The 19396-nt window shown below is 39.5% G+C and overlaps 1 protein-coding gene across 1 annotated transcript; it reads left to right on the forward strand.

Moving 5' to 3' along the window:
* Positions 1-792: 792 nt before the first annotated feature.
* Positions 793-17694, forward strand: aldh8a1 (aldehyde dehydrogenase 8 family, member A1). The gene is made up of 7 exons (XM_053481996.1): positions 793-1064; positions 10103-10250; positions 12008-12163; positions 12237-12386; positions 13999-14255; positions 14883-15044; positions 16546-17694. The coding sequence occupies exons 1-7, from the start codon at positions 936-938 to the stop codon at positions 16996-16998; spliced, it is 1455 nt and encodes a 484-aa protein (XP_053337971.1). The 5' UTR covers positions 793-935; the 3' UTR covers positions 16999-17694.
* The last annotated feature ends 1702 nt before the right edge of the window (positions 17695-19396 follow it).

Raw genomic sequence — 19396 nt, forward strand, 5'->3', positions numbered from 1 at the left:
GCAGGAATGGAGCCTATGCCAGGGGGCTCAGGGTACAAGGCCTCAACAGGCTTTGCAATACAGTATTTTTGGAACGCTATTACACATGGCATTTATTTTTTGTTAAATCATTATAAGTAAAATGTGTGTGTTAACCATCCTAATCCACCACTGCATGCTAATTGCTGAGCCACTGTGTGTATTTTTCACTTATCACACACTCATCATCTATACCACTTTATACCGTATACTGTACATGACATTGTCATGTAATAGAGGAAGAGTTGCTCTATCAACATCATCCCAAAGGTGCTCAGAGGGGTTACGGTCAGGACATTCTTTGTGCAGTTCTTTAACTCCGAACTTTACACACCATGTCTTGATGAAGCTCAGTTTGTGGGCAGAAGCTTTGTTATGCTGGAACAGGTTTGGCCCTGAAAGGTCCGTTAAAGGAAAAATGTAATTCTACAGTGTACAGGTATTACAAACCAGTTCATGTCTTTGGACTGTGGGAGAAAACCGGGATACCTGGAGGAAACCCACCAAGCTTGGGGAAAAAATGCAAACTCTTTGCACAAAGAGTCGGGAATCGAACCCGGACCCTGGAGGTGCAAGGCGACAGCGCTAACCACTACACCACTGTGCTGCCCTATTTTATTCATTAATACAATAAATAATCTTTTATCTGTCTTTGATACCATTGATTGTTTTCCTTTAACAGCACTGAACTGTTTAATGACTTATTCATTGCCAGCCGTGTAAAACCATCTCCACCCACAAACTATTACACATTATCCACCTGCGCAAATAAGTTCAAATCAGCGCAATCTGGCAACACCTCCAGAGGTCTAGAGCGCACGCTGAACCAGATCCGCGCGCACACTTTATTACCACCGCTCGCGTGCTGCAGAAAGCTTCTGAGGTAGGAAAAAAAAAAATCATTAAAAAGATACGACATGTCTGTGACCCTCGTGCTGGAGAACTACATCGGCGGGAAGTTTGTGCCCTGCCCCAGGCACGTGGACTCGTACGACCCGTCCACCGGAGAGGTGTACTGCAGAGTCCCGGACAGCGGTGCGCCGGAGGTAAGGAGAGCGCGCGCAGGGCGCACGTGAGGCACAGGACGAGTGCCGAGTTGTCAGGTTGTTGCATCTGTGAGAATAAAGTAGTTCACTGATACAGTATATGAGGAGTAGGTAATGGTTGACTAATCTGAGCCTGTGGGTTTAGTTGCATAATTAGATTTGAACATGAGATTTTTTGCATGCATGCATGCATTTAAGCAGTGTTGTATATAATCTGTTACATATTAACTAAAGGACTAATGTTTGCACGTGCACTGAACTTTTTACTACCCAGGATATGAAAAGCTGAAGGGCCACAGATACTGCATGCAGATTGGTATATAAATATTTACATTGCTGGAGGTAAATGCTAGGTGATTAAGAATGCAAATCAGAAAATAGCAGAATTTTATGGTCCTAAGTAAGGCGTAAGGGAGATTCTGAATATTGTTCAAAGTTTTATGAATGTGAACATGCACTATATTGCCTAAAGTAAAATTTGCTTGCCTCCCTTCACATGTATATACATTTGAGTAACATCCAGTTTTTAATCCATAGGGTTTAATATGATGTTGCTCCCGCCTCCTGCAGCTGTAACTCCTCTGCAAAGGCTTTCCACAAGGTCTTGGTGTGTGTTTATGGACATTTTTGACCATTCTTCCAAAAGTGCTTTTGTGAGGTTAGACAGTGATGTTGGACGAGAAGGCCTGGCTTGCAGTCTCCGCTCTAATTTATCCTAATGGTGTTCTGTCGGGTTGAGATCAGTCAAGTTCTTCCACACAAAACTCACTCATCCATGTCTTTATGGACTTTGTTTTGTGCACTGGAGGAACATAACATTTCCAAAAAACACATTCCTAAACTTTGTGTAAAGTCTTCCTGGAATAGTTGAAGCAAAGGAGGCGGGGGCCAACATCATATTAAACCCTATGGATTAAGAATTAGATGTTACTCAAATTTATATGCAAGTGAAGGCAGACGAGCGAATACTTTTGGCAATATAGTGTGTGTATGCGACACGGTGGCATAGTGGTTAGCACAGTTGTCATGCAACTCCAGGGTTGAGGGTTTAATTCCCGCCTCAGGGTCCGTGTGCATCAAGTTTGCATGTCCTCCCTGTGCTTGGTGGCTTTAACTCTGTTTTCTGGGCAATTTGGACACGCCAGTTAGCCTAATGTGCATGTGCAAGGCACAGGGAACAGACAGACCTGACGCGGGAATCGAATCCTGACCCTCGAGGTGCCTTCATGTTGCTCAAATAGAATCTGATCTTTTCAGTTCTAATTTGGACTACTTTGGCTGTGTTTACATTGCCAACCCTAAGTGACTGGAATTTAATCAGATTGTTTTAAGGCTGTTTAAACCCACAAATCTGGTGTGTTTCAGATTGGTGCTGATTCACTTACATATGTGGTCATAGATCGGATATATATCTGATACACGCGTGCTGTTTCAGAGGATAGACGTTAGAGTCAGATAAAAATCACTTGTAATGTAAACAGTCAGATCAGAAGTCCTGCATGGCATTCGTTGTAATGTCACACTAGGGGAAGATAGAGGAGGATTGCAGTGACACAATGTTCCTTCGCACATGAGGGTCAGTTTATAATAGTGATCTGTTCAGACTGTTACAAGTACAGGTCACACTGAAAGCGGATTATGAAACCGGATATAGGCCACTTTTACCTGCAGTGTGAACACTTGGATTCACCTTAGATTCCTAAAACCTGACCTTACTGTATATCCTGATCTTTTCTCTGCTTGCCATGGTTGTGGATATGTAAGTTACCGTAGTCCATCTGTCAGCTCCAACCATTCTTTCCTTTTCTCCAGGAACAGCTCTTAGTCTCGGCATAATCAAAATCATCTATCTTAAACTATTTACCAGTGTTTAAGAAAGCTATGAGTTAATTAAAGAGTTTTCTGCTCTGCAGTCATGATTAAGCGGTTCTGACATCAGACTGCACTTTGCCCTTTCATGCCAAGGTAATGATTAAAAAGTAACTGGAGTCTGTGAGCAGAGTTCAACCTCCACCAAACGACAAAAACATGATGATTCAGCAGAACCAAAAGTCAACTTAACGGTCCTGTATTCCTGTTCCGCATGGCAGACCAATGGCCATATAATAGTGGGAAAATGTCATCGGTTTATTTAAGCACAGGGTAATAAACTTACATTTACATAATATCTCACAAAAGTTAGTACACCCCTCACAATTCAGCAACAACTTTATTATATGTTCTCAAGGGCCAATACTATAGAAAACATGGATATACAGTGGGAGCCACGTCAAACAGCCGCTTGGAACATGATAGGTCCATGACAGGACCGTGACAGGACCATGATCGATCCGTGCACGGAATGTGATCCCCCGCGATGACGTAGTTAACGATGCCCCGCCCCATAAACGCCCCCATGCGCTTTCTAAAAAGATGGTTGCAATGCTGTATAATTCCGCCAGATGGAGCATTGACTGCTTCAGTTGACTGCAGTGTCCAAGCAGCCGGTTACTATATTTGATATATATTTATAACATAACTTACGTCAACATAGTTTCATAAAAAGATGATGTGGTAAAAAAGAGGGATAAAAAACGATTCATAAAACAGATTTAAATCACTCAATACACAATCCATGATGCTTATGCTATTTTTAATTAATGATTAAATTAATTAATAAAACTACTTATTGCAATATTTTTTACGACATCCTTAATAATACTTAAAGACACGGTAACATCTGTAATTTATCTATACCGGTCGTTGTAGGTACGGAATACAATGCGGGCTATGTACAGTATTTTACATTACGGTGTATTTTATCTATTTCCGTTTAATACACTGGTAGATAATATTTTGCTGCAAAGTAACGCTTAAAATTTAACTCATGCTTGAGTTTGTTTTCGTTATATTTTTGATGTTTTCGCTGATGTTTTTTTTCGCTGATAGTCAAAAATTGGCAAAACAAATCGATTAATAACGCATAATATCTGGAACAAATATCTGTCCATACGGATCAGTATGTCTTTAGTCATTTAACCAGTATAACGTCCCCCATTAAAGATCTGATGGGACATTAATCACTTATCACTACAGTGAATAGATGCGGCAGCAGAGACAGATTAAATCCCCATAAACATTCACACTTGAACACAATACTAACAGAACTAAACAGTTCCAGAGGGTCAGCGCCTGTTATCAGGACAGGAATCACCTACAGGATACTACTGTAATTTTTACTGCTTATATATTTTTTGCCATAGTTTCATTTGGTTTTACGCGATTTCATGTTTTATTTGTTTGTGTGTACGTGTGTGTGTGTGTGTGTGTGTGTGTGAGAGAGAGAGAGAGAGAGAGAGAGAGAGCGTGCGCGGGAGAGGGCTTATACTGTGATTTATTCAAGGTTACTAAAGACTGGCTTACTAATACTAATAAAAATATTTCAATGTAACCCATGGGTCTCAATCACAAAATCAGCCAACGCTGTAAACGGATGACAAGACAAATTATATAGGCTACTCTGAAACGTTAATTTGAACATTAAAAAAAAAAAATATATATATATATATATATATATATATATATATATATATATATATATATTACGGGGCTTCTCAGTCTTTCGTTAATTTTACTACTGACTCGAAACCAATGTGGCTTATTAAAGATGCACTGTTTTATTGGACATGGCTGTTTTGTAATGTTATGCAGAATAAACTCTGTCTACGGTTCGAATATACTGTGAACGTCTCAAAGTCACGTCTCTAGATCCGTCTGCAGTAATGTTATCGTGGTGTAAATTATTAACGTATAGATGTATTTCACTTGCAGACAAAATAGTCTAGTAACGAAAGTAACGAATTCGTCACTACTCTTCTCTTACGCAGCACGGCTAAAAAGATAATAAAAATGACACCAATCCTGCCATGATGCTACCCTGCCCATACACAACACTGGCTGGGGAGATGAACTCAGACTTTACAAAACTTACTATTATGTCATGAGATGAAATTAAGCTAGGATGAAGAGAACAGAAGTGAACTCTCCTCTGTGTAATATCTAAGTAGAGTGTAACTGGGGCAGCCACAAAATGCCCCCCGTGTAACTCTGATTAGGAAAAGCTCACAGACACCAAACCTGCAGCACTTTGGTGTAATTTTTATTATCTTTTTAGCCGTGCTGCATGAGAGAAGAGTAGTGACAAATTCGTTACTTTTAATAACTTGATGTTTGATTGAATATTATATAATTTCCAAGTTTGATAGTGTCGATTTTAGAGTGCATTATACGATGCGAAAAGGAAGTAAATAAACACGTAGCAATGCAAAGAGGACAGAGCTGCGAAATATTTAAGCAATATAAATTCAACAAAGTGTGATCATAATGGTTGTTGTTGCTGCTGTTTAGGTAATTGGTTCCATCGTGTTACTGAACGCAGCTGTGTTCACAAAACCGAGCGTAGGGAAAGAAAAACACTCGCTAACGCGTTTGAATGAAAAGGGGCGGCGGCTTTTCTTTGAAGATAGCGATTCCGTGGCAGGGGGGTATAACACACCTCTGAACGTCCTTTGTCTTGTAAATGATTATATTCGTTCACCTTCCAATCCCCCACAGCGCACACACTGTTGCTATGTCTGTTGGAGCACTTGGTTATACACAGCACCTTAATGTATGAAACACTTACTTCCTGGTTTGTTTTATTTTAAATATTGCTTATTACCTTTTCCCGCAAAATAAACATTAAACATAAACAACATGTTATCATTGTGTAAATTAACATATTGGTGTCTTTTAATTAAGGACAAAAACAGACCCTGCGCTTGTGTTTAGGACTGATGCTGAACAGCTGTGTTCTTAGGTTTAATCAACGATTTACAAGACAACAGTTAAAGCGTTTGTGGATGAGAGGTGTGTGTGTGTGTGTGTGTGCGCGCGCGCTCCTGCATTTCTCCGTTGGTTTAACACAAACATTTGGGCAGAGACAAGTAAGTCTGAAGTACCCCTCCCCCCGCCAAACACACACACACACACAGAGCAATTAGCACCATGTCATAGTCAGTATTCTCCACTGAGGTTTCTTACCTTCCAAGTTTGTCTTTGCTCTTTTAATGGATTCTTAAAACCCCCCAAAACATTATACTGAGAAAAAAAATGATTATGGGTCACAAACACAAACTAGCACAGATACATATGATCAAGTGTTTAACTGTTGTTTTCATTCGTTTCTATAACCAGTAATAATAATAATAATAATTATTATTATTATTATTATCATTATTATTAGCCTAACTCTTTGACTATTTAAAACAACGTCGGGTCCCATTTTTTGCACATTGAAGTTGTTGGTTTAAGTAAATGTATTTTTAAATACACAAACAATCCCCCAACAATTAAAACACGCACACATGACTTAAAATAAATTTTTCTTAATAAAATTTATTCTTTCAAAACTAGTCAAAAGTAAAAGTAAAAACAAATAATTTGTATAAAACAGGTGAAAACATGTTTAATTTTTGCTTAAAGGTCATTAAAATACCCGGATAACACCAGCTGCTTATCAGTCTCTATCTGGTTCTTTTATATTAAAATATCATTTTTTAAAAATATTAAAGATGGAACTGTTTAATTCTTTGTTTCCCCCCTAAAGTATTAGACGTTTTGCAATTCTATGTTCAGAATATACAGTAAACCTGACCAAACATCATTCTAAAGCTGTTGCACTGTGACGTCATCCCTCCTACAGCTCCCTTTAACAGCTTGTTCAGGCTCCTCCAGTAGCTCCAAAAGGCCAACCGTCATCCGTCTGACCCCCCAATCCTCCACAGCGGAGCCCTGATTAAAGACAACAGGAGAATTTAGTGAAGACAAAGATAAATAAACTTTACAGAATATCTAGTTGTAATAAATATAAAAGATATTAGTAAACCTACACCACAGAGTGTGTAAAATACTGTTTTGGGGAATTCTGGAATGTAAATAAACTGGGACAACTTTAACCATTGAACTTTGTTAGTGTTAACCCCGGTCTGTCTGTATTATCGTCTGCATTAAATTAAAATGCGCTTTTCATACAAATAAGTTAGGCGATATAACACTCGTATATATTAGTTAATCTCTGAAGCCAAACTATAACTACCCGAGTACTGAAGCCCCCCTCATCTCCTCCCACACACACCTCCCCCCACACAAACACACACACACACCTGCCCCCCCCCCCCCACACTCCTTAACTGATAAACACTTCAGAGTTTTTATCCATCTCGGTAACTAAGCGCTCGCGCTACCGCGAAAAGTCACGGCCAAATTGAGAAAAATATAAACCGGGTTATGAGCGTTTAGCTCGCGAGCTCCTGTACATCTATCCTCAGCTTGTGTCCTTCATGAACTGCATCACATTATATTCACAGATATAACCTGCAGATTAACTCTTACCCGAAGAATAAATAAATGCTGAATTAATCCAGACAACACGCGGTCAGATTCTAAAGGCATTTTTATAGAGCACAAACACTCTTCATCCGGTAGTGCAGCTTTTGTAATAGGGACATTAATAGTATTTTCGAAGCTTTAGTGTCTTTTTTAGTTAAAGAGGAGTGACATTGTGAGTTTGTGACACTGACAGTAAGCTGTAATGTTAACTCCAGACTTGGTAAACAGATCATTAAGTTATCCAAAGTCACATCTGACCGTTGCTGGTGCTGCCAGTGATTTTCAAAACGGCCGGTAAAAAAACTAAACTGGAAAATAAACTGTAAACTAATCCCAAACAAATTTTATAAATAAAAACACCACTTACCTTTACTTAGTCCATTAAGCCGCCATCTTCATCTCTAGTGCAGTTTGGCAGCGTCAGTTCGGTGGGGGTGGGTTGGTAAAATCACGTGATTGCAACTCAGCGCAACTAAATTGCTGGCTTGTGTTAACGGGTCCTTGAGAACGAAGCGCCATCTAGTGGTGGAACCAGGTAAATGCATAAATAGGGCTTGAATGGGCGTGTTTACTGTGAAATCTTGACACGCCTTTCTCGAAGGAAAAGGAGGGGGGATTACGGCGTGCATAAGGCAGCCGTACGCCATTCGTACGCCATTCACACTTCCGCGGCTATTTGGCGTGGCTCCATCTGTACTTTAGAGTAGTCAATGTGCAGCCTGTATAACAGTACAGATTTACTGTCCTCTAAAAAATAACTCAACATGCAGACTTTATTGTTAAAATAACTGACAAAAAAATAAGGACACCCTAAGTGAACATGTCAAAACTGTGTCCAAAGTGTCAGTATTTTGTGTGAACGTTGTTATCTGTCACGTCCCTAACCCTCCTGGGCCTGGAATTCACCAGAGCTGCTCATGTTGTTACTGGGATCCTCTTCCACTCCTCCATAATGATATGACGGAGCTGCTGGTTGTTAGACACACGCGCTTCGCCACCTTCCGCTTGGGGTGGACGTCCCACAGGTGCTCAATAGGGTTCATATCTGAAGACATAATTGTCCACTGACAAACACATGAACGTAATGAATAGGTCATGTGACTTTGCATGGTTAAAGATGTACAGCTGTTATCATTTAGAGTGTCCTCACTTATGCTGCCAGGTAACGATTTTGACACTATTGGCTGTATGTTGAGTTATTTCCAGAGGACAGTAAATCTATATTGTTATATATATATATATATATTATACAGTATTATATATCTTTTTTTAATTGGACAAAGTACAAAAAGCTTGTAAAAAAAGTTGTACTCGAGTTATGTCACCCATCTGAATGGCTAAAAATGACTAAAAATTTTGCACAATAGGTTTTAGGGCTGAGCGATATGGCAAAAATGTAATCTCGGTAATTTTTACCCATATTGAACGGTAACAATATATATTTCGATATAAGCTGTTAATGCTGCCAGCTTTAAAACAGTATCCCAACAATCACAGAAACCACAAAAATAAGAGAGTTAATTAAATTACATTTTAAAGTATAGTTTATTAACAAAAACAGATGACGGATTTGGCCTTAAAAATTAAGATACTATAGGCACATGCTCAGAATCTTTACAAGGCAAAGATTTTTATTAAAAAAAAAAAAAAAAACTTGTTTGTGATGATAAAAAGTATTTTGTGATGATAAATTACGATGTTTTGAGATTTTCAAACAAGAATGAGAAACAACATTTTTTATCCCACAATTCGGCGTTGAATAAAGGCTACTTCACACTGCCCTAATAAACTGACATAATGGCTTAAGCATGCAATGACAACAAAATGAAATAAATTATGAGAAATTATCACGTTATTATTGTAGAACAGATGCATTAGTCACTTTTTAAAACATTAACGTCATGTAACATGCTTAATATATATGCATATTTATTAAAAAGCGTCAAGCAGGTCTAGACGATCATTTATTTATTTATATCTGCCTTTACAGCGCACAACCACACGCAAGTTGGTGTTTTTTAGGGCAGTGTGAATACATTAATGTTAGATTCACTTGCGTCGCTGCTTCCACTCATTGTATTTGTCGTCCTGGTGTCAAATTTGCTTCGCAAAGTGCGGTAGGAAATTAACAAACTTTGACATGCACGGCACCGCAAGCTGCACGCTGATTGGCTGTTGTCATATTGTTCTGCTGTGTGATTGGCTCTTAGATTAATCCATATTGAGCAAAAAATGCCTAGAGCTTATTATCGTTATTAAAATAAAATAAATCGCGATTCAATATGATATCGTTTATCGGCCCTCAGGACATTCTCTGTGCAGTTCTTCCACTCCAAACTTTACACACCATGTTTTCATGAAGCTCAGTTTGTGGGCAGAAGCTTTGTTATGCTGGAACAGGTTTGGACCTGTAAGTTCCATTAAAGGGAAATTGTAATTCTCCAGTATACAGGTGTTATAAAACTTTGAGGCAACAGTTTGAGGAACCACATATGGGTGTGATGGTCTGGTGTTTACCAGAGCAAATATTAATTAAATTGGGTTTATACAGTACCACTCCAAAAAATATCCTCTGTGTGTGTGTGTGTGTGTGTGTGTGTGTGTGTGTGTTAATCCTTGTGGAAGTAAAGGTGGAGGCAGCAGTGAAAGCAGCTAAAGACGCGTTTCCCGGCTGGTCAGCCACGAGTCCAGCAGAAAGAGCTCGCGTCCTGAATAAACTCGCCGATCTCATAGAAGCGCGTCTAGAGGATTTCGCTCAGGCCGAGTCTAAGGACCAGGGTAACACTACACACACACCACACAGACGCACACACACTCACATAGACACATACATGTCTTTGAGACATTGTCTAAAGTATCTAAGATTGGTTTATTGTATATGAATGTTATTAATAGAGATGGGGGGGGGGAATTGATTCTTTTGTGTAACTGTTTATTTATCGTCAATTAATTTTTTTAAATTCATTTTAAATGTATACACTACTGTACCAGTCAAATGTTTGGAGACACTTTTAAATTCCAGGGTCTTTCCTGATTTTTATTTCTTTCTACACTATAAAACCAATGCTGAAGGCTTCCATAATGTACAATAATCTCCTCTGAACAGTTGATTTTGAGATGTGTCTGCTACATATCATCTGTAAATCCCTAAATCCATAACGGCTCTAATCTGAGGTGCTGTTTGTTAATCAGTGATTTCTGAGGCTGGTAACGCTACATGAACTTCTAAAAAGTTGCAGTTCCTCTAGGATCCTACAGGTGGTGCTAAAAACTTCACACTTTGGCAGGCAGCACGGCATCCTGTGTGGTAGGAGCGATTAGCAATTATTCGCTAGTTTTTAATAGAATCGTAACAGTATCTGAAAAAAAAGTAATACCCAATAAGCATATTTATAAATTTGTGCTAATTACAGAATCGCAAAACAAATCGAATCGACACCTGGGTATCACGATAACATGGTATCCTGTGTTGCGTGATTCCCATCGTTAGACTATGTTATGTACGGTATCACACAGCGGTCAGTGTGTCTATGGAATAAAAATGATACAGTAGCTACAGTATGTTTTCATGGACAATAATACTTCACTCTAATTAGAGTAACTGTGTGTTTATATGATGAAAGCATTTAATCAGAATATATATGCGAAAAGTGTTTCTGCCCGCTACGAAGTGTTTAATATGTTGGGAGGATAACAAAAGATTTTGATGATTGTAAAATCTGAGTACCCTGATGTAACCCACCAAACACGGGAAGAACATGCAAACTCCAGACCCCAAGGTGGGAATCAAACCTGGACCCTGGAGGTGCAAGGCCACAGTGCTACTATGCCACCACGCCACCTAATCAAGTGTTTACATGACTAATATTTACCCACTAAACAGATTAAACAGATTATCAAAGACCCCTCTCTCATTCTGCCTATTTGTTCCATTTGGGCCGGATCGGGTCAGACTGTTCCGATCCCGGTGTTAATATGGTGCATTTTTATTCTGATTGTGCTGTTAGTACCATTATTATTGAAATATTATGGATATTATAAGAGTATCAGCGAGAATGAAAGGAAAGGTGTACAAGACAGTGGTGAGACCAGCGATGCTCTACGACTTAGAGACAGTGGCACTGAAGAAAAGACAGGAGGCAGAGTTGGAGGTAGCAGAGCTGAAGATGTTGAGGTTGTCTTTGGAAGTGACAAGGATGAATAGGATCAAGAATGAGTCCATCAGAGGGACAACCCACGTTAGATGTTTTAGAGATAAAGTCAGAGAGGCCAGATTCAGGTGTTTTGGAGATGTTCAGAGGAGAGATGGTAAATATATCGGTAGAAGGATGCTGAGGTTGGAACTGCCAGGCAGGAGGTCTAAAGGAAGACCAAAGAGGAGATTTATGGATGCAATGAGAGAGGACATGAAGTTAGTTGGGGTGAGAGAAGAGGATGCACAGGATAGGGTTAGATGGAGGCAGATGATTCGCCGTGGCGACCCCTGAAAGGGAACAGCCGATTCCCAAATTCATTACTGGTCCTTTCTTACTCAGGTAAGACGCTAAACTTTGCGCGAAATGTTGACATCCCACGCGCTGCGTACAACTTCCGGTTCTTCGCTTCATCTGTCCAGCACCACCTGACCGACTGCAGTCAGATGGACGACATGGGCTGCATCAATTACACTGTGCGCTCTCCTGTAGGAGTGGGTAAGTGTATACGTGTGTGTGTGTGTGTTTATGCACGAGATGGAAATAATAACAGACTCTTATTTCCTCATAGCTGGTCTGATCAGTCCTTGGAACCTGCCTTTGTATCTCCTCACCTGGAAAATCGCTCCTGCTGTGGCTACAGGGAACACGGTGGTGGCCAAACCCAGTGAGATGACCTCAGTCACTGCCTGGATGATGTGCCTACTACTGGAGGAGGCTGGTGAGTGTGTTTGTGCATGTGCAAGTCCAACTGATGGTACAGTACAGCTTACCAGATAGTATTTCCTGTGGTGCCATACCAATGGTATATCTCAGGGTGCTTTCACGTTAGGACCCTGGGATTGTTTCCGAGTCGAGAGTACTTCTGGTTCATTTTGATCAGTAAAAAACACAATCATTCTGCACTCGGGAACCTCCACCACTGCTTGCCTCATCCCACCATCTCTGAGGGATCAAGGAAGACATTGATTTAGATTCTTTTCTGTTCTGGCACCTTGGTGGTGAAATGAACTTTCTCTAGATGTCTGTACAGCCGAGTTTTTGACGATCTTTAAATGATGACTCACGATGTATCTGTTTCTTCAATACTTGGACTGGTGCACCAAAAAAACAACAAATCTTAGTTAGTAACCTATTAACCCAGTGTAAGTGGATCCAATCAAATATGGAAACAGTTGTACCTGAGAATGGAAGTAAATCACTGTTTAGACACTCGAAAAATTTTCATGAAATATCAATAATATTAGGCATAGCACGAAAAATATAAATTTTCTTTTTTACTTGTGTTTAATCGTGTCTCATAAGACAAGTACAGTGAAGCCTCGGATTGCGAGTAATGCGGTTTGCAAATGTTCAGCAAGACGAGCAAAGATTTTTAATAAATTTTGACTTGGAAAACGAACAAATCTTGGTTTACGAGTACCGAGTATGTATTCACGCATGCGCTTGTTTTGACGCCGAGCGTCACAAGGTCACAACTGAGCCAACGGTTTTTCTTTCTCTTGTGCTGCGGAATTGTGGGTAATCGTCTCCTCTGCAGGGTCTTAGTGCGCGTCTCTTTTTGGTACAGGATACTCAACATCTGTGCATTGTTTACAATAACACTGTGACCACGTGTGTGTGCGTAAAACATATTTTATTTTGTGTCTGTATGTGTGTGTACAGCGTGCGTGTAAAGCAAAAGCCAGTCTCATTAGAGAGGTTCAAAATTAAGGGGGAGCAATCGTTCCTGAGCACGGTCTGAATCAGTCATAGATAATGTGCTCATTGCAATAACACAGGTACTTGTATGGTAAATTTTTGGAAGGAGTCTCCAGTGTCAGCAGTTTCTGAGTAAAAAAAAATTCTTTTTTTTAAATTTCTTTTATTTTTGTAAAGCTGCTTTGAGACAATGACCATTGTTAAAAGGGCTATATAAATTGAATTGAATTGAATTAAAACTATAACTTTAGGATGTTTTTTTTCCCCGACAAGGAACAGGAATTCCACTTTGGATTGGTTCACACCGCAGCATTCCATTACTAATGATTTTCCTGAGTAATTTATTCCCCATATAATTGCAAATATTTATAGTAACCTTGTGTTTCTATTAATGCTATTTAAGGAAAGAAATTATCAGCAAGTGTGTTTAACCAAAATGGTGTCACATGATTGTAACATTGTATAGTTTTTTTCAGCATTAATTAGGATTAATATCATGTGTATAGATGCTTTTTTTAATGTTTATAATCAGTTTATTTTGAAACATCCTCCTTCTCATGTAACATTTCTGTTCATGTGTGTATTTATATACATGATTTGTATGTAACATATCTGTGTGTGTGTGTGTGCAGGTTTCCCACCCGGAGTTGTGAATGTAGTGTTTGGCACTGGTCCACATGCAGGCAATGCCCTCGTGTCCCACCCGGACGTGCCGCTAATTTCCTTCACGGGCAGCACGGCTACAGCTCAGGTGATAACAGAGCGCAGCGCCCCCTACTGCAAGAAACTTTCCCTAGAGCTCGGGGGGAAAAATCCAGCCGTCGTGTTCGCTGATGCTGACCTGGAACAGTGCATCAGCACCACCGTGCGCTCCAGCTTCTCTAATCAGGTCAGCGCTTTTACTCAGAGCAACCAATCAGCTCACAATTTAATTTTTTTTAGTACTGTCTATGTTACAGTACGTAATTTAGCACTTAATAGTAGGGGTGCGAAGATGCATTGTGATATATGAAAATGTGATTTGTGAACGGTTGCGCGCATGAGCGTCCCATTAATTATGCATCTGATGCAGTTCCATGGTTTGACCACCAGAGGTCCCAGTGTGTCACATACTATAAAAAATAAGTCTGCTTTTCTAGATTAAGATGTAATTTGGCTCTTGTTCTTAAAGTTGTAAAACCTTTACATAAGTTTGGCTAATTTCTGTACCAGTCCTCTGCAGACATTGTAAATTTAAGCTACATTTGGGTAATTTAGAAAAGAAAAGAAAAAAAAAGTCACCTGGTCACATGATAATGAGGTTTCCTGAGGTTTTAGCAAACAAAATAGGTATTGTGTTAAAAAAGAAACATAGAATATTTATACAAGTAATTTATCTGGTTAAAATAGGTTTTTAAAAATGTTTACTTTAGTTCTGGGTAATATATTAAAGGTTGACCTATAATATGTGCTGCCAGATGGAGGCGCTCATGCTTCATAAAACTCTCATCTCTATATTCTCTTTCTCCTTCCTCAGGGTGAGATTTGTCTCTGTACCAGCAGGATCTTTGTAGAACGGAGCATTTACCCAGAATTCCTAGCGAAGTTTGTAGAGGCGGCTCGCCAGTGGAAAACCGGCGCGCCCTCTGACCCCTCGAACCAGAATGGAGCGCTTGTCAGCAAGGAACACTTACAGAAGGTCAGACAATGTGATAATAAAACTGTTTGACTCGATTTAAAACTTTTAATGCAGACGGTTGGACAGCACTGAATGGACATTTGGGTTTCGGATGGCTTCGAGGGTGCATGAACACACATTAATGTTTATTCAGGATACGTTGTTCAAAATAGTTTTTTTTTTTTTTTATCCTTAGAAATAATTTATTTATCCTCAGTAAGTGCTTTATACTGGTGAAGAACACACTGGTGAAAATACAACCTGGATGAGATATCAGTACCCTAGGACACCGTTCACACAAAGTTTACACATTCACACTCAGAGGTTTTTTAATGTTGAGGAATTTGGAGAATCTGGTGGAAGATCAGTGTTGGCCATGGTGTACACTCCATGTGTCCTAGGTTCCCTAAAATAGGCTTCAGCTCCCCTATGACCCTACACAGGATAATCAGTATAGAATTTTGATTAATGGATGGTGAAGACTCATAGGGAATCAGTGATAACATGTGAAACCACAGACAGCAACCCTAAAATGCAGCAAACTTAAGAGGTTCTAGGAGACCCTGGAGCTAAAATACAATATGCACACACTTTTATACCGCTATACTGTCTATACCGCTTTATTCTGTATTCAGGGTCGCCTGTATTCAGCGGGCCTGGAGCCTATCCCAGGAGACTTAGGGCACGAGGGGGGCAGGGCATGAGGCCTGGACAGGGTGCCAATCCATCACAGGGCACACACACACATGCACTCACTCCTTCACACACTACAGGCAATTTGGGAACGCCAGTTAGCCTAATCTGCATGTCTTTGGACTGTGGGAGGAAACCAGAGGAATCCAATAGCACACAAATCAAATTCTGTTGAATCGAGAGTCCAGATTAGATTCACAGCTCTAATGTAACCTATTGTTATATTTGTCTTTTGGAAGAGTATAGCTACGGTATCATAGCAGCTTTCCGTGCTAGCTAGCTAGCATTCACTTACTAGCTAGCGAAAGCAGATAGAAAATTGGTGATATGCAAAACCACAATGAATAAAATTCTATTCCATTCTGTTTTGTTGCAGTTGAAGCAAAGTATTTAATTTATGGAAAAATATCTAAAAAACATTTTTCAATTTTCCTTTGAAATAACTTTAAAGAAGTATTGTTTTTTAAAGCAAATGAATTTAAATCGTTAACATGGAGGCAGTCCAGCAAGACAAATAGACAAAGTCTTAGGTTATAAGCTTAAAGTCCGTAACTTTCCCCTTAGGTTGGAGATTTATATATTTGCTTTTATATCTGGTAGAATTTTCCTCGGCGTGACACGCACATTCCTGTAATATTTACTTTAGGTTTCATAAGCAGTCCTTCTCAATAATAAAATGTGGAACAGCTACAACTGTGTTAATATTTATTCAATTCATGTATTGATTTTTCAAACCAGTTGTTTTGTATTTTCTTTATCTTTTTTATATTATTTAGGGTAGATGTTTAACGTCACCTCGGTGTGCCTGGCTGTTGTGTCGTGGTTTCAGGTTCGGGGTTATGTGGCTCTGGCGAAGGCCGAAGGAGCTCAGGTGCACTGCGGAGAGGGGGTCGACTCCCTCAACCTCCCTCCTAAAAATGCGTCTGGATACTTCATGCTGCCTACTGTGATCACGGGCATGGCAGACTCCTCCGCCGTGATGCAGGAGGAGATCTTCGGCCCGGTCACCTGCGTGACGCCGTTCGATACAGAAGAGGAAGTGATCTCACGGGCTAACGATGTGCGCTACGGCCTGTCGGCGGTGGTGTGGTCCAGAGACGTGGGCCGTGTTCACAGAGTGGCTCGGCGACTGCAGGCCGGGTTAGTGTGGACCAACTGCTGGCTCATCCGAGATTTGAACCTGCCGTTTGGAGGAATGAAGAGCTCTGGCATTGGGAGAGAAGGAGGAAAAGATTCCTATCACTTCTTCACCGAGGTTAAAACTATCGCCGTAAAGTACTGAGGCGTTGCATAGGCGTGTCTGGCGGAGATCACTACGAGTACAAGGGCTTTATCTTAGTTTAGCTCAGTCGAGAATGCTTTATTGAAGAATTTAACAGAGTAATAATAATATGGATGGGAATCACCATGAACTTCCTGATACAATACCTAGGCACCGATTCGATTTGTATCGTGATTTTGTAAATTTTTTTATTATTTAAATACTATATCATTCCATATTTGTTACTAAACAAACTTAATAATACATAATTTGCGCCACCACTCAGGATAGTTTAGAGTGCACCACCTGCAGGATTATAGAGGAACAGCAACAATTTACAACTTCAAATGCAAGCATATATAAGATATGAGTAGGTTTGTTAAAAAAAAAATCTGTTAGTCAGTGTGGCGATTTATCATGAACATCCTGTTTATAAACAACTAAGTTTTTTTAGTAAGTTTTTTTTTATCAACTGCACTAATGATATGATATAATATGATATCTCATTCTATCCCTTACAGTATTCTCTTTACACACAGGGTTCTGTTCATTTTTGTCCACGAGTTTAAGCACCTTAATACATGTTGACATGTTGTTCTATGACGAATAAAAACGCTGACCTTTTTTTCCTGTGCACATTTTCGAGAAATCTAATTTGATGGAATTGTATTAATTTGCGACTGATTAAATAAAAAGGCCAAGGTGGTGATCTAGGTGGCAAGTGATTATTTTCCATTTCTCTTAAATCTCACCTTAAGACATGTGTGTGTGTGTGTGTGGAGTTTGCACACGTGCGTGGTGGGTTTCTTCTACATACTCAGATCACAAATATACGCAGTGTAGGCTGATTAGCGTTACCACATTGCCCGTGGTGTGATTGGTTGTGTGTGCTTGTGCCCTGGGACGGGTTGGCACCTCACTCAGGATGTACTGAGATGGGTTTCTGGCTCTTATTGCATCCATTTTCTAATTACTTTTTACAATAAGCAGACCTGATTACAGGACCTTCAAGTGGAACGAACCACATTGGTCAGCTTTAGTGTTCTAAATTAATCAGCAATTAGGCGATGTCTAATAAATGTAATGTTTAATCACAGACACACACACACTAAGTGTATGTGTGTGTATACAGTACTGTGCAAAAGTCTTAGGCACCATATTATATGCCAGTGTTTCTCAACTGGTGGGTCTTTTGGGTCGCGGGAACATTTTCAGTGGGTCGCGAAATGTGTGGTCAAAAAAACAACACAAGTTTCATTTTTAACTTATTTTGCTTATACAGGACTTTTATTTTTGAAATGCGCGCGCGACAACCGTACCGTTTGACACATGAAATTTCTTTTAATTATAGCAACAAATATGTCGAAGCGCAAGTACAACCCCGAATATGTAAAGTAAATGACAGCACTAAAATATTGTTTATTTGTATGTCTTGGTGATTTTCTTATGATTTATCCGTCACTACTTGTGTATGTTAACAAATAAATGCAAATTAATTATAATTCCTAAAATTGTATTATAGTTCCTAAAAATTTGGGTCGCGGCTTGATGACCATGTAAAAATATGGGTCCCATGGCCAAACCAGTTGAGAACCACTGTTATATGCTGTACCAATTATGTTAAAAATGTTTATCATGTCTGCATAATTACGTACAAGATCATTCAGTATTTCTATATATAACTTAAAAATTTATATATAAATAACATTACAGAAGAATATATGCATATGCATATGAAAAAAATATATAGTATAAGACAGACCAGTTATTTAGATGGAAACAAAAAACCTAATGTACACTCCTGGGATTTGCATGAAAAAATGGAAAGGAGCGAGTGTGACAAAGTTACCAGAAGAACTCATATTCTCCAGCAAGCTCAGTAAAACCTAACAGCTGTTTTAGATATAAACCTGCACAAATTGCACAGTACTGTATATGCCGCACAGAAACTTAGTTAGCACTGTCACCTTCACCTACAGGGTTGAGGGTTCGATTCTTGTCTTGGGGTCTGTGTGCATGAAGTTTGCTTGTCCTGTGCTTTGCTTTGTGAGTTTCTCTGGGTTCTCCGGTTTCCTTCTATAGTCCAAAGACATACAGAGTAGGTTAATTGCCGTTCTCAAACCCTGCGATGGGTTGGCACCTTGTGTCCAGGCTCCCGGCAACCCTGTAAGTAGCATAGAAGCAAAAAGGAATTTCCTTGAATTATGTTTGTGCTACCAGAATCGGTAAGCTAACTTTATGTCCAAAATGCAAAAACCATGTCCTAACCCATGACTAGTAAACCTAACTAAATTTTATAATCTACCTAAATTCAACATCAGTAAATTAAAGATAGTATATGAAATGTATGGAAATAATCGAATCCATTAAGAAGACTTTTCTGGTGAATTCATTTGACCAGTTACCATGAAATCAAGAA

The sequence above is a fragment of the Clarias gariepinus genome, chromosome 22 (assembly GCF_024256425.1).
Source record: "Clarias gariepinus isolate MV-2021 ecotype Netherlands chromosome 22, CGAR_prim_01v2, whole genome shotgun sequence".
Lineage (NCBI taxonomy): Eukaryota > Metazoa > Chordata > Actinopteri > Siluriformes > Clariidae > Clarias > Clarias gariepinus.

Excerpts from the sequence above, each read along its gene's own strand:
- aldh8a1 (XM_053481996.1), top strand. The coding sequence starts at position 936 with ATGTCTGTGACCCTCGTGCTGGAGAACTACATCGGCGGGAAGTTTGTG. Across the intron at positions 12,164-12,236 it reads GCGCTCTCCTGTAGGAGTGG|CTGGTCTGATCAGTCCTTGG; the intron begins GTAAGTGTATAC and ends ATTTCCTCATAG. Across the intron at positions 12,387-13,998 it reads CCTACTACTGGAGGAGGCTG|GTTTCCCACCCGGAGTTGTG; the intron begins GTGAGTGTGTTT and ends GTGTGTGTGCAG.